Raw genomic sequence first — 24084 nt, 5'->3', positions numbered from 1 at the left:
CTATAAAGTTCTAAGGGTATGTCTCTATCAAGTTCCCTATCAAGTTCTAAAGTTACGTCCCTATCAAGTTCTTAGACGTACCCTTAGAACTTGATAGGGACATAACTTGATAGGGATGTTCTAAGGGTACACCCCTATCAAGTTTTATGTAGACTTGAGGCAGCTTTGATAGTTCTTACTGCACTTTTGTTAAGATTTTTCTCTTTTTCTTCCGAAGCTTGAAAATGGAAAAGATATTGAATGGGAAAACTGCTCACTATATTGGAAAATCCTTAGCACTAAGGGAAAAAATCTTTAACTTATGATTTATGAAAATTACATCTCGTGAATAAAAAATAAAACACTTCTGTATTTGTACAAAAATAAGATCTCTAAATATAACATTGATCACCTGTAGTTACATCTCTGAATCTTGAAGAACCTTTAATGTCACAATGAAGTATTTTCATGTGGTTATCCCACCTATTCCTCCAGCCTGTAGTAAATAACCGGAATAAAAAATTGCGTAGGAATATTGTATTATTATCATTGTTATTTATATATGGGTTTTGTATAGAAATTGAATGTATGCATTTGGAGGATTATCCTGGGTGAAGAATTCCTCGATATTCTTTTTTAGCTCACCTGAGCCAAAGTGGAGAAAATTACAAATTAGTGAAAAATTTATGGCATCTTTTAGAAATCTTCTTCTCAAGAACCGCTGGACCAGGAAAGATGAAACTTACGTTGAAACATCCATAGGTAGTCTGCAGTGAGGTAGTGTAGATTCAATTTTGTTTAAATCATGACCCCTAGGGGTAGGTTGGGCAATCAAAATTTTACAAAGGAATACATAGGAAATCTTCTTCTCAAGAACAGCAAAGCCATGATTGCTCATATTTATATGGAAGCATCCTCAGGTAGTGTGGATTCAAGTTTATTCAAATCATGACCCCTAGAGGTAGGGTGGGATCACAATGGGCAATCAGAGTTTTACATAGGAATACATAGGAAAAATCTTTAAAAACCTTCTTCTTAAGAACAGCAAAGCCATGATTAGTCATATTTAAATGGAAGCATCCTCAGTTAGTGTAGATTCAAGTTTATTCAAATCATGTCCGACAGGTGTAGGTCTGGGCCACAATGGAAGATAAAACTTTAAAGAACAAATCTTGAAAATTTTTCCAAGCCATCAGTCAAAGAAATATGGAAGAATCCTCAGTTAGTGTAAATTCAAGTTTGTTTGAATCATTCCCCCTCTTCCCTGGGGTAATAGGTCAGGACCACACATTTAAATTTTTCAATGCTGAACAGATTTCTTTTTTCTAGCCAAAATGCTCAGGTGAGTGGTGTGGCCCATGGGCGTCTTGTTTTTTAATTTCACAGTTGAAGAACCATCATTAGATTCTGAAGAAATAAGCAATGACATTACTCTTCAATTAGAAGGTAAGGGGGATTATTCTTTACAAGATTTCTATACCTTTCCAGTGATTCTAATTAATATGTTGTGATACTTTGATCATATACACTTGAATCCTTGATGCATCTTTGTTATGTGTATCTATTCAGCAATATTGTCAGCAAGCTTTGTATCTCTTCTGCAGGGGTTGAAGGGGGGGGGGGTTGATCTGCACATTTAGGACAATTTTTGTTTATATAACTTTATACTGACACATGCTTTTTTACACTATGTCTTTCTTTAATTTTAAAGTTATTTTGTATTTGACAGTTGATGATGGGGCAGAGTCTATAGATGATGATGATTCCAGTACCATCAGTCACCTTGACCCTGATGATGTAAGTGTTAACTGTATTAATTTAATATGACAGAACTTTTTTAAAATTTTATTATTTTACATTTATCTGTAAACTTTAAGTCTCTGGGTTTTGTATGTTTAGACATTATAATAATATTACATGTTTTTTAGGGTAAAATGTGAAATTGTGAAAGGCTTTGAAATATTTTTTTTTGTTATACTGAATTTATTTAGAATACAGTGTATTCTTACGAAATGCATTCAGTATAACAAAAAAAGCCACAGTGAACCATGCGCACAGATTCTATGCAATTAACAATTTTTCTACTGTTACCCGTCGTCATGCATTTTCAACCATTACTCCAAAGGGCATGGTTTGGGCATGCAATAGTGTAATATTACTTTTTAACAAATGTTTTTAAACCAATCAAATTTGACTATTTAGGCCAAATAAAAAAAATTGTGTGGTTCCGGAACCACACATATTTTTTTATTTGGCCTTAACATGAAAGTATAACAAATGTTCATATATAATTTGCACAAACTTCATTATTTTTTTTTATTCAAATTTGATCAGAATCATTAAAAAATAAACAAATAAATAATTTGAAATTATTATTACCATATTATGAAAAAAATAACAAATTTTAAATGTTTAACATGTCTTTTATAAACAAAATTTACTTTGTACACAATATTTCTAATCCTTTAGGAAATGGATATAAAAGAAGAACCTGACTCTGAGGATTACACACCACAAAACTCTAGATCCGTCCCTCATTCAGATAGCAGCCCCGTCCACCCTGTAACTAGTAAATGTATTGAGTCGGGGGGAGATAATCTCTCCCACATAATCACAAAAGTGAAACAAGAACCTGTTGACAGTTATTCTGATTGTCTGGATTCTGTGATACCAAGTGATATAATTGAAAAAACCACGGAGGTACTAGAAACAATAAAAACAGAACCAGATAGCAAGTCCGAGAGTGACACCAGGGGACCGAGGACTTCTAGTGCTAAACCAACTCGATCAATTTTTCCGTTTGTCAGTATACAGAAAGTTCCTCAAAACAATGTGATGTTTGCACAACAGTTTTTTAAGTCGGTGATTCCTAGTGCTAATGTTGTATCTTCAGCACTACCTCTAACAGTAAACCCAGACTCAGGTGGAAATAAGATGTCTTTCCCATTAAAGGTGGTAGAAGCTGGACCTTCTTTACATCTAGAAAACACTTCTTTACCTCAAACAATGAATGTCAATCCACAGAAACTAACCCCAACATCTGTTGCAATGGCAGCTAACTTTACAGTGTTACCAAATTTAGTTCAGAATAGTTTTATATCACCACAACCTTTGATTGTTTCTCCAGCACAAACTGTTCAGTTGCTGACAGGCAGTCCGCAGGTTACAACAGGAAAACAGCAGGTGTCAACAGGAGCACAACAGCCTACAACAGGAGCTCTGCAACGTACAATAGGAGCACTACAGCCTACAATAGGAGGACATCAGCCTACAATAGGAGGACATCAGCATACAATAGGAGCTCTGCAGGCTACAGTAGGACAGCAACCTACAATAGCAGCTCTGCAGCCTACAATTGGAGTACAGCAACTTACAGTAGAAGTACAACAGCCTATATTGGGATTGCAACAGATGATTTCTCCAAAAGAAGAGGAGCTTATTAATAAAATTTATAAAGAGGAAGACAAGAAGGTTGATTTTTTTCTTCAAAGCTATATGATATCATAAATTCACTTCATCTATCCAATTCAAACTTTTAAATGTAAATTTTAAAGGTGCAAGTTAAAGTGATCACTAACAGTCTATGATGCCTTTAGATTACTACTGTCACCGTATTCTGTTAAGTAGTACGTTCTTTATGTATAATCAGTTCAAATTGTTTTTTTTCTCAGTCTGCAGAGGAAAGTTTAGGCAATGGGGGATCACTGAAGAGGTCACTGACAGAGAAAGATGATGGGCAGGGCACCAGTAAAAGGTTTGCCCTTACTGCCATGAAGGAAACACAGAAAGAAGACGGTGATCAGTCCAGGACATGTCATAATGTTAGTAAGTGAATTAAAAACATATCTTTTTTTTTTTAATTATGCTACAATTTTATATTGCAGAATTATTCAAATCAGGTTTAGAAATTGATATAAATTATAATATGTCAGTGGAATCATACATGTAAAAACAAGAAGCATATCCCTGTTGTGTTGATTCTAAGATCCTTACATTTAATGTCAGCAAGGACATGGAGTCAGGTTTTTAATAGAAATTAAGAAGGGGAAAATTTTTATAACCTTCTAAAGAACAGCAGGGTCAAGATTACTCAGATGAGCATTGTAGCCCATGGGCCTCTTGAACATAGAATATGAGTAAAGCATAGTTTTTGCACTCAGCATGCAGGATGGATTTTTAAAAAAAATTTTTTTGCTTGCAGTATCCATAGATATGACTGTTCAGGGTATCTGAGTAAACTTAAATAACCTGTTATTGCCTGATAACCTTTTGCTATCTGTTATTGCCTGTTGCTGTGCAACATGTGTTCTGTTTTAACATTTAGGTATTTTCAGCTTCTCTGGAACCACTGAACCAATTTCAAAAAAATTTGGCATATAGAATCTAAGGGTGAAGGAGAACATTTTTTTTGAAATTCCTAGACCCTGCCCCAGCCCCTTAGGCCTTGGGGGTTGGGCTAAAACCATCAAAATTAATGCAATCTTTAAAACTGTCTTCTTTACTCCTGGACATAAAGCAGTCAAACTATTGTCATGATTGTAATAAGCATTGCATTACCAAAACTGTGAAATTCATGGAATCAGGGTCAGGGTTTCTGGTGCTAGGGTGTGGTTCTGTTGCTTATATAGTGAAAATGCTTTATTTATTCAGAAATTTTCTCCTCTGTTCCTGGGTATTAAACAAACAAAACTAAATGCATTGTTGTGATGAGCAAGGATGCCTCTTCCAAAATTATGAATTTCATGGCCCCTGTGTCAGGGGTTCTGATGTTGGGGGGGGGGGGTCATAGCTGATTATATAGTGAAAATGCATTAGTTATTTTAAAATCTTCTTCTCTGCTCCTGGGTATTAAGCCAACAAACTTAGTGGATGATTGTGATAAGCAAAGATGCCTCTTCCAGAATTGTATATTTTATGGCCCCTGGATCAGGGATTCTTTTGGGGGAGGGCTTATTCATTATGTTCTGAAAATGAATTATTGCTTTAAAAATCTTCTCCTCTGCTCCTTGGAATCAAGCAAACAAACTAAATGCATAGTTATGATGAGCAAGGGTGCCTTGCTGTAGAGGAACATAATAAAAGTGAATGTTTGGTTTAAATGAGTTAAAGTTTGCTCAAAATCAGATTCTTGCCTGTAAAGCAATATAAAAGATTGATATAAAGATAATTTATGTAGCAAACTGGCTAATTGTACATAGTGTGTATACTGTACCTGTGGTGTCCTGTTTTAAAATGGATGGCTGTTTTCAGGTAAAGTCATAGAGACAATAGTCTAGTTAGTAAGAGATTGCATAAAGTTGTTTTACACTTTATCAAAGTGACTAAGTGATCACAGAGTGCAAGGGTGACTAGGGGACATGTTGTAGTTTGTGACAAATGGCAAAGAGGCACATTGTTAAGCGAAGTGGTGAGTGCTGGTATAAAAATTATTTCCAAGTCATTTGTATAGCCAAGAGGCAAGTGTTGGTACCAAGTGTTACCAAGTTGCAAGCAGCTAAGATGTTTGTGTAGCCAAGAGACATCACCTCGAGTAAATATACAGGCATTAGAGATTTGTCTTTGTGTACTTAATTTGGCAAGTTACCAGTATATATTGAATACCTTACACATTAGGCAATTATCCATTGTATTTGTATATTTTGCATTCATTATCATCCTTGTAAGAATTTGGCAAACAAAGTACGATCCCAAGGTCTCACATGTACATCGGGCAAGGGTTGTTTTTTTTTTTACCAGATTTTTGAAATTCTTTGGCATGATAGCTTCATGTGTCAATCAATTTTGTTTTATACTTCTGTGGATCATTTAGTAATACAGTGTTGTATTGTACTCAGGTGACCATTAAGGCCCATGGGCTTCATGTTTAAGTGAACGCACAATGGTGAATGTACAACAATCCTATGATGTAAATGGAATATCCAGTTTCTATATTATTACAAACAAGAGAGGATGGGGTAAGCCCCTCCTCCCACTTTTCAGCCCTTGGATATTGTACATCTATGCATCTCTCTGTTTCTTCTGTAAATAAAAATAAATAAAATGGAAATTTTGTATTTGTCCATCTTAACTTCAATGTAAATTCTAATTTTATAGGTGGGAAGCTTGAGGATCCTGGAGAGTCATCCCCCAGAGACCTCTACAGGGCACTTCAAAAGTATATCACAGGAGGAAATCAAAAGTCTCCAAGAAGTAAACCAGACTAAAAGTGCTACACTGTTCATTGTCTTAGGGCCACCACCCTCTCGACTATGAATTAATCGGTCTTAGAAAATCGTCATTATGTATACTGGCGGTCATGACTAAAGCCTATATATACATGACTGTGATAATGAAGATGTCAGTACCTATTGATTGGCATGTTCCCATTGGACAGATACTACATGTACTTGTATTGGGTGTTTTACCAGAGGTGGACAGGTACTACCTGAACTCGTTCATTGTGAATTCTAGTGAATCATCCTGATATATTGGAATGATAAAGGATGCTAAGATTGCGCTAACTGGCAACAATGTGATCAAATTACATTCTACATTGTTCAATTTACATTGTTCAAATTGACCACTCCTTTCTCAGCTGTGATAGGTCTTCTTAAAGGCTTGTAGTCTTTAATAGATGTGAATAGCAGATGTACATGTAGCCAATGAAAAAAGTTGTCATATTTACAGATCTTTCTAGCCATATTCAGTTTGTTGCAATAAATATATTAATATGTTGATATGTTTTTTTTATTATTATTATTTGTGTGCACCATTAAAACTTATAAAAAAAATATTAGACTGAAATATTTCTGAAGTAAAAATGTCATTTTCTCAGAAATGTTAATATTAAGAAGTTTTAGGGGGCAACCAATTGATTCGAAGAAGGGGGGAGTCAGATTATTTATTTTCATAGCAGTCAAGGACAGATTATTTATTTTCATAGCAGTCAAGGACAGATTATTTTTTTTTCAATTTCACGTGTAAATTTGGGGAGCAGTTGGGATAAAATTTTATGATCGTTCAAAAAATTGACTTGGATACATTAATGTGTTAAAAAACGATCAAGAGAATTTAATGAATGCTAGGTCACAAAAGTACAAAAAAAAAAACCATTGTAACCTTGTTGCTATTTTATTAGTCAAGATAATAAATGAAGAAGGAGATCCAATTGTATTGTGAACAAAGCAATTATATTGTGAACAAAGCAATTGTGTTTACCATAGAATTTGTAAAATGTTGAACATGTTGAATCTAAATGAGATTTTAAAAGATATATACCTTTGTATCATCCACTTGTTTATCAGTAGCCGGTCTCATTTTAGATGTTTTTCATTGAAAGAACATGCACTTGTGTATTGAATCAGTCTTGAGACATAAACCCCATAGTTATGCAGATTAAAATGGTATATTGCTACATAATAAGGGAAGTTAATTGGCGATAGAAAAGTTTAAGTCATCATGTAATAATAAATAAAAAATGAAGTTTAGTATTTAATATGGCATCAACATTAATCAGTATATTTCTCTTGCCATCATTTTCTTAATTGCTACATTGCTGTACCGCTGGAAAATAAGTGAGTTTGGTACTAATATGAAATACTTAATCCAGCAGATGTTTGAATCACAAGACGTATATACAATTTTATTTGTGATGCATGTAATATAAGAAAATCTATGTGACTATATTTGTTTACTGTATGTATGACTTGCGCCACAGATCATGTGTTTTTTTTTGTCAAAATAAATTAAATGAAAAAAATATATATATTTATAAATTATCTCTTTACGAGATCTGAAAAATAAACATCTCAAAAGTTTCTTTTAAATTAGGACTGTCTGCTCATAGTGGTGATTTGTTGGTCAGAAAATGTATTCATATTAACCAGTGTAACACATTTGAATAAAGCCGCGCTTTTCATTACAATATCACGTGATACGGCGAGCATTTAGAACATAAACAAAAAATATGGCGTCGATTCCGAAAAGAAGGCGAGGGAGACCTGTAGACAGTAGATTCACGCCGGAACAAAGGAAAGCAAGAAAGAAGGAGCGACAAATGCAGACCGACAAGGAAAGAATCTACATCGGAGTACACATCACACGGTGGAACTGTCTGAAGAAGGACCTGTGTCTTACACATCATCACGAACTGGCAGGATACCTACTTGACAGGTGTGTGCACATGCATCTAAAACGACCGAGAATTTTAAACTATAACAGAGGCAAACATGTACGTCAACCCATTTAAGGGTGATTTTTTGTATTGTTCTTGGGTCTAACTTTATGCAATCCAGCAATTGTTTAAATCTATTGTTGTTAATTCTTATATGCCTAATTAAATATTTAAATTTCCTTCATCGATCGATTAACTCTCAACTAGTTATAAGTTAAAACCGGTTTTTGAAAGTTTTCTGCAATTACTGCACCGGTTAATTATCTCTAACATACTTCATGTCAAAATTAAGAGTAATAATTAAACTAGAAGAAATCTATCAAAAAATAGAGATTTTTTTTTATTTTCTTTCTTTCTTTTTTTTTGGTAAGCCACAATTTCTCCAAAACTTACGTGGGTGACATTAAACAGAGAATTTACTTTTGATAGGCTAACAAAGTATTTGCATGTAGAAGAATCTAACTCACATCCGGAGAATCAGTGTAATGGGAGGCCAGTATTAGCCTTGACTGGCTTGAGGACACTTTGGCCTGTATTTTGTTATATATACCTAATTGACAGTTTCAACACAGTATAGATATTTCAGTTACTCAATTTTATAAGAATGTATGAACTGTAAACTATGAACACACTTCAATTTTCTTAGAGTATACACACACGATTAAATTATTTGATAGTTTGATAAGATTAAATAGAACTTTTGACACTGAAATTTTCATCAAATGAATGATTATTGACTTATAATTAAAATTATTGATTATCCTTTGGCAAAGGTTTATAATATTTATGTGTTTGGTGTTGTTGAATGACTTTCTTCTAAAAAGACAGACTAAAGTATGTCTGGCTTGGTGTCATTTACTGGCTTGCTGAGCTGAATAATTTTTTTTTTCAGGTATGAGAAGGACAATCACACACAGGAGCTGGTTACAAGACACAATAGACTCAGAAATAAAACAGTGTCACAGCCCAACACTTCATCTACGGAGCCAGTGTCACAGTCCAACACTTCATCTACGGAGCCAGTGTCACAGCCCAACACTTCATCTACGGAGCCAGTGTCACAGTCCAACACTTCATCTACGGAGCCAGTGTCACAGCCCAACACTTCATCTACGGAGCCAGTGTCACAGGCCAACACTTCATCTACGGAGCCAGTGTCACAGTCCAACACTTCATCTACGGAGCCAGTGTCACACCCCAACACTTCATCTATGGAGCCAGTGTTACACTCCGACACTTCATATATGAACCCAGTGGCAGATTCTAAACTGTAAGTTTGATCAAGTTGTAAAAAAAGGGAAGGGGGGGGGGGGTCTGTGAGATAAAAGGAATGTCTAATTCTGGGCAAATAGGTTTTTTAACCACCCTCCCCATCCCCCTTGAAACAAAGATTTGTGTACATAGGAATCGTCTTGTCTGTCTGTTTGTTCATCTAGCTGTCCAGCTCTATTTGTGCAATGTATCTCATCGGGTCTGACTACGTCTTATTAATTTAAAGGAGGAACATTAGAAATTGATATTTCAAATAAAAGATTGCTTAGAACCTGAAGGAGTGTCCTGTCCTTGACTCAAGGTCATTTTATTAAGTTCTAGATCACTTTAAGTTGAGGAAAATGAGTAATTCCTGTCCTGACCATATCTTGCAGTGGAAAAAGAAAAGCCTCATGCTCATCACAAATATTGTAAGTATATAACCTGAGAGATTGTATTGACCTTGGCACAATGTTATTCCAAGGTTACTGGCAGAAAATGTGTATTATTTGTGTCTGGTCTATAATCCCAAGCGGAGTCTAATAAGAAGTCGATACAGGATACAAAGATTGATTATGGCTCAAGGAAGCGTTATGTTCTGACCCAGGGTAATATTCAAAAATTGGCAAGCTCAAGGTCAAGTTTCTCTTGTGTTCATTTTTCATGATTTGTACATAAAGCAAGAGCAGCAAGTTTTTATGATATACATGATACATGTATACACTAACAGACTTACTGATCTTTTATTATGTCAATATGATACATGATATACACTTAGTAAACAGAGTTATTGATCTTTATTAAATCATTATGATACATGATATACACTAAAAGGGTTATTGATTTTTATTAAATCATTATGATACATGATATACACTAACAGGGTTATTGATCTTTTATTATATCAATATGATACATGATATACACTAACAGGGTTATTGATCTTTTATTATATCATTATGATACATGATATACACTAACAGGGTTATTCATCTTTTATTATATCAATATGATACATGATATACTCTAACAGGATTATTTATCTTTTATTAAATCAATATGCTACATGATATACACTTACAGGGTTATTGATCTTTTATTAAATCTTTATGATTAATACAGACAACCATATCTCAAATACCAGGGATACTGCAGATGTACTTTTTTCAGCGTAGGCTGAATTTTTGCTATGTAAGCGGACTCAGTATTTCTGCAGAAATGAAGTTTGTCACAGCATACTTGAAATCCACTAGGAAGACATAATGAAAAATACAAAAAATCGGCATAATTTTCTACCCGAGGATGGAACAGATACTGTAGATTCCTAAATATACGCGAGGAATTAATTATTGCGTAATTACGCGAGAAACACCACTCGCGATATAAAATTACTCACTCTTATTTTTATGGTGCTGAAATCAATGTAAAATCTCTTGACCAACCGTCTACTCGCGAATTATTGTTCTCGCGATTTGACGTCAAAGAGTCATTTCGCGAAAATAAGTACTTGCGAAAAATAAGGAATCTACAGTATTGTGATTCTGCATAAATATTACCCTGTTGGAAAATGTACGTTTACAGAATGCTAAAATGATTTGAGTGCCCAAACCACTTTTATCATATTTTTAATTTTGTTATCTTGAATTTCAGACATCTCACAGGTTAATCTCAGTGTCGTTGAGTTTGGGATGAGGTTTGACTGTATTTACATGTGCACAATTAGCAGAATTAAAGAATGTGTACATGATGTATATTTGTCTTTTGTAGAAGGCACAATGGACAGACAGCTGGCCACGAGAAATCAGAAAGACAGCATGGCAAAGTCTCAAGTTCTGAGTGTAAGTCCCCATCAAGTCTGAGTGTAAGTCTCCATCAAGTTCTGAGTTTAAGTCTCAGTCAAGTTCTGAGTGTAAGTCTCAGTCAAGTTCTGAATGTAAGTCTCCATCAAATTCTGAATGTAAGTCTCCATCAAGTTCTGAATGATGTAAGTCTCAATCAAGTTCTGAATGTAAGTCCCAATCAAGTCTGAGTGTAAGTCTCAATCAAGTTCTGAATGTAAGTCTCAATCAAGTTCTGAGTGTAAGTTCCCATCAAGTCTGAGTGTAAGTCTCAATCAAGTTCTGAATGTAAGTCTCTATCAAGTTCTGAGTATAAGTCCCCATCAAGTATTTAATGTAAGTCCCAATCATGTTCTGAGTGTAAGTCTCAATCAAGTTCTGAGTGTAAGTTCCCATCAAGTTCTGAGTGTAAGTTCCCATCAAGTTCTGAGTGTAAGTTCCTATCAAGTTCTGAGTGTAAGTCCCCATCAAGTTCTTAGTGTACTAAGTCTCCATCAAGTTCTGAGTGTCACTCGGCACACCTCAGCCGATTCGTACCTCATCTAACCTCGGCTGTATCATGTAAACCTCCATTGAATCAGAGCTACTATAAAATGCATACTTTAACCTTTTAACCCCCAGTCCGTGTTATGGTGTTTTGAATCCTGTCGCTTTCCACACATTTTATAAGCAAAATAAATGTGGAATGTAAATATTTTAAATATTAAAAAAATAAATCAAGTAGAAAAGACCGTCTTGAAGTTTAAATATTTCCAGGTGGTCATCCCCCCCCCCCTACAATCACCACACACACACATGCATGCACAAAAATATTGAGTCTGTCAATGAATTGTCAAGTAGTAAAATTACTGTAGGGATATTGTATTTTGTGATTAAAAGATATTACATTATTCATATTTTTGAAGAGTAATTCTTCCTGACATAGTTTTTTAAATGCATTCTTTTCTACTCCAACAGTTGATGATTCATTATTAGCTTCTGAAGAACTCAGCAATGATGTCTCACTGCAGTTAGAAGGTAGGGAATATACATGTCACCTGGTTCACAGGTGTGTGAAAGTCACCAGGTTCACAGATGTGTGAAAGTCACTGGGTTCATAGGTGTGTGAAAGTCACCAGGCTCACAGTTGTGTGAAAGTCACCGGGTTCACAGGTGTTTGTAAGTCACCGGGTTCACAGGTGTGTGAAAGTCACCAAGCTCTCAGGTGTGTGAAAGTCACCGGGTTCACAGGTGTGTGAAAGTCACCAAGCTCTCAGGTGTGTGAATGTCACCGGGTTCACAGGTGTGTGAAATCACCAGGCTCACAGTGTGTGAAAGTCACCAGGTTCACAGGTGTGTGTAAGTCACCGGATTCACAGGTGTGTGAAAGTCACCGGGTTCACAGGTGTGTGTAAGTCACCGGGTTCACAGGTGTGTGAAAGTCACCAGGTTCACAGGTGTGTGTAAGTCACCGGGTTCACAGGTGTGTGAAAGTCACCGGGTTCACAGGTGTGTGTAAGTCACCGGGTTCACAGGTGTGTGAAAGTCACCGGGCTCACAGGTATGTGGAGTTCACAGGTGTGTGAAAGTCATCAGGTTCACAGGTGTGTGAAGTCACCGGGTTCACAGGTGTGTGAAAGTCACCGGGTTCACAGGTGTGTGAAAGTCACCGGGCTCACAGGTGTTTGTAAGTTACCGGGTTCACAGGTGTGTGAAAGTCACCGAGCTCTCAGGTGTGTGAAAGTCACCAGGTTCACAGGTGTGTGAAAGTCACCAGGCTCACAGGTGTGTGAAAGTCCCCGGGTTCACAGGTGTGTGTAAGTCACCGGGTTCACAGGTGTGTGAAAGTCACCGGGCTCACAGTGTGTGAAAGTCACTGGGTTCACAGGTGTGTGAAAGTCAGTCAATAGATTGGGTCTCAATAGCTCAGTGGTTAGAGCGCTGGCAAGGTACGCCAGAAGCCATGGGTCCTGGCTGAGACTTGATTTTTCACCACCTGTGACATTTGGGGCCCAACACATTCCCTAGGAACATGCCATACAGTGTTTCCTTACCTAATAGAATTCGAGGAAGAATTTCTACAAAGAAATATGTCACCGGGTTCACAGGTGCGTGAAAATCAGTCAATATATTAGGTCTCAATAGCTCAGTGGTTAGAGTGCTGGCTCAGTGCGCCAGAGGCCATGAGTTTGAGTCCCAGTTCAGAATTGATTTTTCCCCACCTGTCACATACAAAATTCTTCTAAGACTCTATACCTGTCCTGTGATTATACTTAAGAAATAACTGTCTATTTTTTTGGTTTCTTGATGTGATCAATCGATTGGCTTGCATGATAATTTGCATAAACGCCGAAGATTGGCTTGCGTGATAATTTGCATAAACGCCGAAGGCGTTTATGCATAAAATTATCACGCAAGCCAATCGATTGATCATCGTCATGACACCAAAAAATCTGACAGTTATTCCTTATATTTACATGCTCTTGATTCTGCAAAGTCACGTGCTACAAGCCCTGCTTCTGTCTCTATTTGTCCCGCCCCGCACGTGATTTTTTTTCACCACGCCTTTCGATGAACCAGTAGATTTATGTAGAAATAAAGTATTTTTACTATTTGAAATTTTATCTCTGACAAAGATATTGGAAATGTAAATATTCTCTATTACATTTTCACCATTGAAATATTGTATACGGGGTTATTTTGTCCCCATGTTTTTTTCGCCCTTTCACACTTGGAAACAATTTTGCCCATTTTAAATTTGTCCAGTGACAATTCTGTTTAAGAAATCATACTGTGTTTTTTGAATTTGTCCCGTTTTAAATTTGCTCACCTGTGGGAAGGGCGAAAGGGATGAAAATAAGACGGACCAAAATGTCTCTGTATACAGTACTGTAAATTATCAAAAGTGCAGCAAAACTCAAGATTTCCTTTCCCTCCACAGAGAGTGTTGTAAAAAATATTTCCTAGTCTCTTACAAGAAGATGAGAGTAAAAAAAAATCATCCTTTCAGAGACGTAATTTGCCCAACATTGCTAAAATCCATGTTTACAATTTTCGTTGTCACAATCCTTTAGCTATGACTTCCCAATCGCTCTAGAGACATCACAGCCTACAACACTACGTTACTAAAAGTCAATATAAATGTATTAAACAGAAAATTCGATGTTTTATACACAGGTGAGTTAAGGCTAGGTATAGGCATTTCTATGCAAATAAACTAATTAAAATGCCTAAGGACTATATCTATTATACAGAGAAAGTTAAAACTTATTGTCTAATACATACTTGGTACCCATGACATGAGATAGTCGCCGTACAAGTTATGACATAATATTATGACGTCATTGTTTTTTACTACACAAGATTATAATGGACATCAACAAAACAGCTTTGGCTCAAGGGCATGCTCTATTTTATTAAACTGAAACAACGTGTATTTAGAAGCAAAATATTCCAAGGATTGCTGGTATTGCTGCACAAATATCAATAGCTCAGTTGTATAATTTCTATTTGTAAAGTTTTAAGTTGAATAAGGGTAAAAATTTTCAGTCCAGTGGAAGTTTCCTCAAATTCCGATCAAGTGATAAAATGCCTAGGATTTGTGCAGCACTTTTATTAATCTATAGAATATTCTTCTTAGCATTATACAATTTTTATATGAAAATAAATAGGGTAATCCCTTGTGCTGAAGCTGTTTGCTGATGTGTTTTATTACCTCCAGCAGGTAAAGATCAGTGACGTCATAATGTTTACTGGCTATAACATATCGTTGGTACTAAGTATGCATAAGAGAATAAATTAAAACTTTCTCTGAATAATGAATATACCTCTTATGTGTTTGCATTGGCTCATTTGCATAGAAACACCTATACCTAGCCTTAACTCGCATACATGTAGTAGAATATGGAATTTGTTTCACTTGTGAGACGGGACCTTTAGCTCACCTGGCCCCAAGACCATGAGTCAAAGAAACGTGAGACCAGACAGGCCAATCAAAGTCTAACAAAGAAATTAATAGGAAAAATCATTAAAAATCTTCTTCTCAAAAACATCAAAGTCCTGAGTAGTCATATTTAAATGGATGCATCCTTGGGTGGTGTAAATTCAAGTTTGTTTAAATTATAACACATAGGGATAGGGTGGGGTCACAATGTTTGATCAAAGTTTTACATAATGTACTATACAGGAAAAAATCTTCTTAGGAATATCAAAGCCATGATATGGAAGCATGTATAGAGAGTGTAGATTTCAAATCATGAGTCTCTGGGTTAGGGTTGGGAGGAAATATGCAGTAAGAGTTTTAAATAGGAAATCTGCTGATGAAGAACAGCAGGGCCATAATAACTCAGCTGATCATTGTGGCCCATGGGACTCTTGTTTTATACAATGAAACCTGTCTAATCTGACATGCACAGGGAGACAAATTTTATGTCAGAATAGACAGGATGTCAGGTTGCACAGTGTAAAGAACACAGAAAACTGAAATGAGGGTTGGAATTCACAGTGAAATGGATTGGGCAGGTGTCAAGATTAGACCGTTTTCACAGTATTTCCTTTGTTCTTGCATTAAAATCTCGTGTGGCACTAATGAAATAAATTCCATTTACAAATTTAAGTATTTAATATCCTCTATATATGTGCTGGTCATACTAAATCCTTGACGCATCTTTATAATAAGTATTTGTACCAATTTTTGCATCTTTCCTGCAGGTGGCAATAGTATTGCTAGGACAATACTATTTTAAAAAGAAATCTGTTATGAGGTATACGTGCATGCTTGAACATGCCACATCTCTTACTCTAACAGTAAAGTTATCATGTATTTGACAGTTGATGATGGGGCGGAGTCTCTCTAACTGTAAAGTTATCTTGTATTTGACAGTTGATGATGGGACGGAGTCTCTCTTACTGTAAAGTTATCTTGTATTTGACAGTTGATGATGGGGCGGAGTCTCTATAACTGTAAAGTTATCATGTATTTGACAGTTGATGATGGGGCGGAGTCTCTATAACTGTAAAGTTATCATGTATTTGACAGTTGATGATGGGGCGGAGTCTCTCTAACTGTAAAGTTATCATGTATTTGACAGTTGATGATGGGGCGGAGTCTCTCTAACTGTAAAGTTATCTTGTATTTGACAGTTGATGATGGGGCGGAGTCTCTATAATTGTAAAGCTATCTTGTATTTGACAGTTGATGATGGGGCTAAGTTTCTCTAACTGTAAAGCTATCTTGTATTTGACAGTTGATGATGGGGCGGAGTCTCTCTAATTGTAAAGCTATCTTGTATTTGACAGTTGATGATGGGGCGGAGTCTCTCTAACTGTAAAGTTATCATGTATTTGACAGTTGATGATGGGGCGGAGTCTCTCTAACTGTAAAGTTATCATGTATTTGACAGTTGATGATGGGGCGGAGTCTCTCTAACTGTAAAGTAATCTTGTATTTGACAGTTGATGATGGGGCGGAGTCTCTCTAACTGTAAAGTTATCATGTATTTGACAGTTGATGATGGGGCGGAGTCTCTCTAACTGTAAAGTTATCATGTATTTGACAGTTGATGATGGGGCGGAGTCTCTCTAACTGTAAAGTTATCTTGTATTTGACAGTTGATGATGGGGCTAAGTCTCTCTAACTGTAAAGTTATCTTGTATTTGACAGTTGATGATGGGGCGGAGTCTCTCTAACTGTAAAGTTATCTTGTATTTGACAGTTGATGATGGGGCGGAGTCTCTCTAACTGTAAAGTTATCTTGTATTTGACAGTTGATGATGGGGCGGAGTCTCTATAATTGTAAAGCTATCTTGTATTTGACGGTTGATGATGGGGCTAAGTTTCTCTAACTGTAAAGCTATCTTGTATTTGACAGTTGATGATGGGGCGGAGTCTCTCTAATTGTAAAGCTATCTTGTATTTGACAGTTGATGATGGGGCGGAGTCTCTATAACTGTAAAGTTATCTTGTATTTGACAGTTGATGATGGGGTGGAGTCTCTATAACTGTAAAGTTATCTTGTATTTGACAGTTGATGATGGGGCGGAGTCTCTATAACTGTAAAGTTATCTTGTATTTGACAGTTGATGATGGGGCGCAGTCTCTCCAACTGTAAAGTTATCTTGTATTTGACAGTTGATGATGGGGCAGAGTCTATTGATGATGATGAGTCCGTTGATGATGATTCCAGTACCATTAGTGACCTTGACCCAGAAGGTGTCAGTGTTAAGTATATTTAAAGTACACTTACATATTCACTGTCTTATTATAAAGGGCACAGATAAAGATATTCTTAAAACTTTTGGTAGAATTTCATGTACAGTAAAACACGCTCATAGTGAACACTCTTCTAATGAATGGATGCTTACAGCAAAGCGATTTTCGTTCCCTGTGACTTTAAAATCTATTGTGTATGGTGGCATATTTATGCCATCCAAATATTTTTTTTTTCAACATAAGATATCTGGTCAAGTCAAGATAACTATCACTTCAAGTCAAGATAAGTTGCTGGTTTTGTCGAGATGTACTAACTTCAATCTCATCAAGTCAAGATAAGCTATCACATTTTTTGCAACAGCTATCTCGACAGTGCAGGATTAATCTTGTTTCATGACTAAAATTGGTGCGTTAACAAGTACTGCCTCTTCATAATTGCTGTCACGATAACTGTATACTCAAATATATACATGTATGTATGTATTTATATAAATGACGTGTTACAGGTGTCTCAGTTGTTTTCCAGTGAAACTATGAGGATCTCTTTTATTGAAATTATTTTTCACATTGATCACTGCTATTGAATCAATTTAATTTTTGTATTTGTCTATTGGAGGAATTTAATTTTTTAAAGATAAAATTTTTTGAATATAAACCGTTCCATAAACTCTCTCCGTTAAATATGAAACAAAACAACCCATTTACTTAATTCATAATTTCCATTTTTGGTCTTTTCGTAGTTACTGGCACAGCATAAATAAAAGTCAATCATTTATTACAAACTACTGATAATAAGATAATTATTATAGCCAAGTATTGATCTCTGATAAACAAAAAATAAAAAAATGAATAGCAAATTTATTGAATTAATAATTTCAAATACATGTATTACATGTAAGTAAGTAAAAAGCTGATTGGTTTGGTTCATTCATGTACGTACTTGTATTTTATTTCACTGAAAACAAGGACACAGTATGAACACACACTGGTTCGAACTGAATTCCTTTGAAATTATGCGTGCAATACTTATTAAGGTAACAATTTGATAGAAGATATCCGCCTATTTCAATTAAAAAATGACCGTAACACGTTATCTATTTATATACTAGCATATGTACATGTACATATACAGTTATCATGACTGCAATTATGAAGAGGCAGTACTTGTCAACGCAACATTTTAGTCATGATACATGATAAATTATCTCGTTATGTCGAGATAGCTACCACAACAAAATGTGATAGATTATCTTGACTAGACGAGATAGAAGTTGGTGTATCTCGACAAAAACAGCAAATTTTCTTGATTTGACGAGATAGCCATCTTGACTTGATGCGATATCTTATGTTGACAAAAAATTATTTGGATGGCATAAATATGCCACCATAATTGTGAACTGAACTGATGTAACAAATTACATAAATTTTATAATGAAGCATAATTATCACTCTCTGGTGCTTCTTCATAAGATGTTTTAATGTATTGACCTGAGTATTGCAGAAGGGTTTCAGACACATCATAAAAAACTTGTTCAAAAACTTCTTTTACCTGAAAGTTTATCAAAAGAGCAAAACAAACAAATTGATGTTGTCAGTTCATGATGTAATTATAGAGAAACTTTTTCTAATGTCGAGTATTTATCTGTAAACCATAAGTTGCCGGTCTTTGTGTGTTAAGACAAAATTATGTTAAAATATAATTTGCACAATTTTCTTTATATATCAAAATGAAAAAATGTAAATTATTTGAAAGTATTCTTTTTTTTTTTTTTACCAAATATTATTTACAAATGTTAATTTGCAAGGTGAAAAAACCTTGAAAAGTACACATATTCTAATCCTTTAGGAAATTGATATAAAAGAAGAACCGTACTCTGAGGATTACACACCACAAAACTCTGGATCCATACCTCATTCTGATAGCAGCCCCGTCCACCAGATAACAAGTAAATGTATTGATTCAGGGGGAGATAATCTCTCCCACATAATTACAAAAGTGAAACAAGAACCTGTTGACAATTATTCTGATTGTCTGGATTCTGTGATAACGAGTGATACAAGTGAAAAAACCAGGGAGGTTCTAGAGACTATAAAGACGGAACCAGATAGTACGCCCAAGAGGAACACCAGTGGACCGAGGACTTCTAGTGCGAAACCAACTCCAGCAGTGCATCCGTCAGTCCTTGCACAGAATGTTCCTCAGAATGCTGTGCTGTTTGCACACCGAATTATAAAGACAGTGATACCTACTGCAAATGTGGCCTCTTCAGCACTACCTCTAACAATTAGCACAGGGACAGGGGGAAATAAGATGACTTTCCCATTAAAGGTGGTGAGAGCTGGACAATCTTTATATCTACAGCAGAATTCCCTACCTCAGACACTGATAATGAATCCCCAGAATGGAACACTAGTCAGTCCACAGGAACTAACCTCCCAGACCCCTTCATCTGTTCCGACGGCAGCCAACTTTACAGTGTTACCAAATTTAGTTCAGCATAGTTTCTTATCATCAAAACCTTTTATTGTGTCACCAACCAAAAATGTTCAGTTGCTCACTGGAGGGCAACAGGCATCTACAGGAGGACAGCAAACTTCAGCACACCATCCTACAATAGAAGGACAACAGCCTACAATAGGACTTCAGCAGGCTGCAGCTGGGATGATATCTTCTGAAGACAAACTAATGGATAGAGATCAAAAAGAGAAAGACAAAAAGGTTGGATTTTATTGAAAAGTGATGTATTCAAAATCACCTTGTCTGCCTGATTCAAACATTACATGTAAATTTTAAAGAAGAAGGAAAAAATTGATCAGTTTATGATGTCTTCTACATAATTTTGTCAGCAGATTCTGATCAGAAGCACATAATCAATTAAAATTTAATAAAGTTTAATAAAATTTAAGTATGCAGAGGGAAATGTGCTTAAGAGGGCACTGATGGAGAACTCTGATGGGGCGAGCACCAGTAAAAGGTTTGCTGCTGAAAAAAAAACTCAAGAAGAGAACCAGTCCATGACACTACATAATTATGGTAAAATCTCTCTTTTAGGACTTATACACATAGATCACTATAATGAAATCAGGAAAAAATAAACACTGTAGTGTTTTTCTTTTATATCATAAGTGTATTTACAATTGTCTGCAAAAAAAAAATTATTTTTGAATTTCAGTGAAATAACAGAACAGAATACTAAGATGGAAACTTTGTTTTAGATGCGACATGTGATGATTATCTTGATGAGGGTGAGGAAGATATTCAGTCGGATGCTGATGATTTTGAAAATTTGAGCCACTCTGACAGCAGTGAAATTGGAGAAAACATTTCAAAAATCCCATCAAAGCCGACCACAAGCAAGCGCTCTCAAAGAGAGTTAAATTTATTTCTTCGACAGAAGGCAAACAGATTCAAGAAAAGCACAGATGAAGAAATCAAGAGATTATTTGAGGCTCGTCAAACACCAGGGACCAAGAAAAACACCACCTGGGGTTGTAAAATGATTCAAGGTAAGCCTGATAACTAGGTCAAGGGCAATGATCAAATGATTCAGACTCGTTAAGCAATCCATGCTGTCTTACTTGTTTGCATTTGCTCAAGTCCTAGCCAAATGCAATGAGGAAGCAGGGTTAAATAAACATTACCAGTTGTATTATTAATTTGGAATATTTTACAAATGTAATCTACTTTAGTTGCAATGTAGAAAAAAATAAGTGTCAGATACATTGCTTGATTTTTCTAATGGGGTAAGGACGCTAATTATTGACAACTTACCTGAAAAAAATCTGCTTGCTTCAAATTTCGTCCATTTTCTCAGGTCGGGACCAACCTTTCTATCAGCATTTTCACACTTAATTAAAGTAAAAATTTACATTCAGAAAAAAAGTGTAAGGAAGTTACGGTTGGTGTTGGCAGGATAAAGAACCCTCACTGCTCAATGGCCGTAAATGCTGAGTATAGGTCTAAATTTAAAACCATTCAACAGCATACTTTGACGTCTCTTTTTGAGTGAAAAATTCTCGAACGATACATTAAACAACATAAAATCAATCATTCATTCCTAATCTTTAATTCTGCTAAAAAGACAACCACTTATATAAAGTTCACCCTAAAATATACATGTACCTGAAAAATACATATTCAGCAAACCACTCTCTGTTTTGGCTCAATTACTCCAAGCTGAAGTTTTCCATTTTATCCACAATTCCTTCATTGTTGTCTGTTTTATGAATGGTTCAAGTATGATTAATATACTGTTTCATTATCAATATTTCTACCACAAGCATATGAATATTTTAAGCCAGGATAGGTACTCTGAGACAATATTCACTTGCATCTCTGATATTGTAGATAATAAATTATTACAAGTGAATCTTTTTATACTGAACAAAGAAGAATTAAATTGACAAAATTAAAAATGCATTCTTACAGTGATAAAGTATTTGAATCTTTTATTTAGACTGGAGCAGAGAGAGACGAGGGGAGGAGATCGATTTTGAAACGATTTCAGCAACTCAGCTCAACAAACTGCTGGAAAAATTCTACTGCGAGGCCAGGCCTGAGAAAGATGGCCAAGTTTACCAAAAAAATACATTAAAGAATCTGAGAGCTGCCATAAATAGAAGACTGGGAGATTTAAAGAGAAGTGTAGACATTGTAAAAGACAAGGAATTCAGATCATCCAATGGAGTTTTAGTAGGCTTGCTGAAAGAACGTGCAAGGGAGGGCACAACAGTGTCCACGCAGCACAAAGAAATTATAGAAAAATATGATCTGGAGAAAATATCCATCTACTTTAAACATGCGCTGCTTAACCCAGTCATTCTTAGACAGTGTGTCTACTTTCATCTTGCCATCCATTTCATATGTAAAGCTTCCCAGTTCCATAAAGAGCTGAAGTTGGATTCCTTCACATTCCATGCTGATGACACTGGTGAATATGTAAATCATGAAATTCGACAAAAAGGTGTTAGAAATGCAGAAGTAACCATAGAAAGGCGTATGTACGCAACACATAAAGATACATGTCCTGTAAAAATGTTAAAATTACTTATTGATAAAACAGACAACTGTGCCTCTGCACTTTTTAATAATTACAGAAAAGATGCTGTGTGTCTACCGAGGAGCACTAGTAAATGGTACAAGGATGCCCCCCTGACGCGAAGAACTATTACTGACTTTATGAAAGACATCAGTAAGGGTGCAGACCTTTCTCGTATTTATTCAGGACAATGTTTAAGGGCAACTGCCATTCAGCATCTTACTGATGAAGGTTTTAATGAGGAAGACATAATGTCTATGACTGGCTATAAAAATGGAAAATCTCTGAAGTCCAACAGTAGGAAGCTTTCCTCGTCACAGAAGAAAAACCTTAGCTGCTCTTTATCTAACATTATGAACCCATTAACCAAATGAATAAAAAATATATTTGAATTCTCTCAGTCACGTGATCGGCCACATGAAGCTGGATGTACTGATTTTTAAAGCTATCATGCTGCCATGCTTCTACAACAGGTCTAGCTACGGCAAGTGAAATCCTTAACTCCGCAGATACCAGTATTCTTTCTTGTCCATTTCTATCATGAAACAATGCAATCCAAATCACAGACTTTATAATAACATTATTCCAACATGTGTTCAAGGGACTTGGTTGAAAAAAAAATTCTTTATTGTTCAACTTATATTTTGACTGATTAAAATAATTTATTTTAAATTATGGTAAGACTGTTTCATGGCTCTTTCACCCATGTAATATACAGGTCGATGATACAGGAATTCGTACTCTCACCCCCTAAAAGAACACAAAAGAATCTGAAAATGTGTTTCTTTATTACTGTATTAAAACTCACTTATAAGGTATTCACTAGGACCTCAAATTTACTTCCTTCAAACTGAGATTTATTTCATCCATGGAAGGAAGATAATGAAATATCCTCTACCGGATTTGTAAAACGTTCCTTATAACCTAGATTTCCTTGTAAGCGAATTCTTTATGACTGAGTTTTACTGTAGTATGTAAAACAGGATATGACAGTTGAAATCATTACAGGACAATTGCGAAAGCAGCTAACATTTCGGCAATGTTACATTCATCCTATCATATGTATCGCTACAAATGGAATTCTTAAGTCACCTTAATCACTCAGATATTGGATAGTTAGTGCCTGTTTCAAACGGTGTTAAACTCCTTACTTGAAATGTCTGAATGTTAAAAGATGAAGATAATGAACAATCATCTGTTTCATAAATATAGTAGAAAAACGAATCAGGAACTGGGCAAAAACCCGGAGCCCTGGAAACAATTTCTACTAATTTTAGCATAATTCGTAGAAAATAAATGGGTGGTTTCTGTCTTCCTGTAGCCTGAGTGGTGTGGCGAAAATTATCAATATAAGTGCAGTATTTGAAAAAAATCTTTGCCCCTCGACAACAAGCAGTAAAGCTTTTAGCAAGAATATAGCTTTTATAAAAAAAAAAAAAAAATTGTGAATTTCCTGACCCGGGTCATTTCATGGACATTTGGTAGGTATACTTTGCATTTATATATTTATTATGAGTTCTCTGTTATAAATAAAATTGTGAAATTAATTGCCCCTGAGACCGTGGTTCTGGTGCATGGGTGGGGCCATCCTCATAACATCAGCTAGGGGTCCTTTTGATATGATATATTGAAAAC

General features: G+C 35.6%; 2 protein-coding genes across 2 annotated transcripts; both read left to right on the top strand.

Moving 5' to 3' along the window:
• The first annotated feature begins 927 nt into the window (after window positions 1-927).
• LOC133198206 (uncharacterized) lies at window positions 928-6665 on the top strand. Its single transcript, XM_061334331.1, has 6 exons — window positions 928-940; window positions 1366-1425; window positions 1709-1776; window positions 2449-3450; window positions 3651-3804; window positions 6073-6665. Exons 1-6 carry the CDS (start codon window positions 928-930, stop codon window positions 6180-6182), a joined length of 1407 nt encoding a protein of 468 aa, XP_061190315.1. The 3' UTR covers window positions 6183-6665.
• A 1302-nt stretch (window positions 6666-7967) lies between these two features.
• LOC133198205 (uncharacterized) lies at window positions 7968-23092 on the top strand. The gene is made up of 10 exons (XM_061334329.1): window positions 7968-8130; window positions 9024-9401; window positions 11150-11315; window positions 11580-11698; window positions 12146-12237; window positions 17330-17412; window positions 19257-20129; window positions 20318-20444; window positions 20627-20917; window positions 21868-23092. The coding sequence occupies exons 1-10, from the start codon at window positions 8015-8017 to the stop codon at window positions 22821-22823; spliced, it is 3201 nt and encodes a 1066-aa protein (XP_061190313.1). The 5' UTR covers window positions 7968-8014; the 3' UTR covers window positions 22824-23092.
• The last annotated feature ends 992 nt before the right edge of the window (window positions 23093-24084 follow it).

This window comes from Saccostrea echinata, unplaced genomic scaffold, assembly GCF_033153115.1.
Source record: "Saccostrea echinata isolate AGI-Se365-2 ecotype Australia unplaced genomic scaffold, CSIRO_AGI_Sech_v1 ptg000033l, whole genome shotgun sequence".
In the NCBI taxonomy this organism is placed as follows: Eukaryota; Metazoa; Mollusca; class Bivalvia; order Ostreida; family Ostreidae; genus Saccostrea; species Saccostrea echinata.
The sequence above is the reverse complement of the archived record's forward strand: the minus strand, read 5'-3'. Positions and strand labels throughout refer to the sequence as shown.

Bases quoted from the DNA above. Each gene is read 5' to 3' on its own strand.
- LOC133198206 (XM_061334331.1), top strand. The intron at 1,426-1,708 runs GTAAGGGGGATT...TGTATTTGACAG, and splicing joins CATTACTCTTCAATTAGAAG to TTGATGATGGGGCAGAGTCT. The intron at 3,451-3,650 runs GTTGATTTTTTT...TTTTTTTCTCAG, and splicing joins ATAAAGAGGAAGACAAGAAG to TCTGCAGAGGAAAGTTTAGG.
- LOC133198205 (XM_061334329.1), top strand. From the start codon at position 8,015: ATGCAGACCGACAAGGAAAGAATCTACATCGGAGTACACATCACACGG. The intron at 11,699-12,145 runs GTGTACTAAGTC...TTCCTGACATAG, and splicing joins AAGTCCCCATCAAGTTCTTA to TTTTTTAAATGCATTCTTTT. The intron at 17,413-19,256 runs GTCAGTGTTAAG...CTAATCCTTTAG, and splicing joins GTGACCTTGACCCAGAAGGT to GAAATTGATATAAAAGAAGA.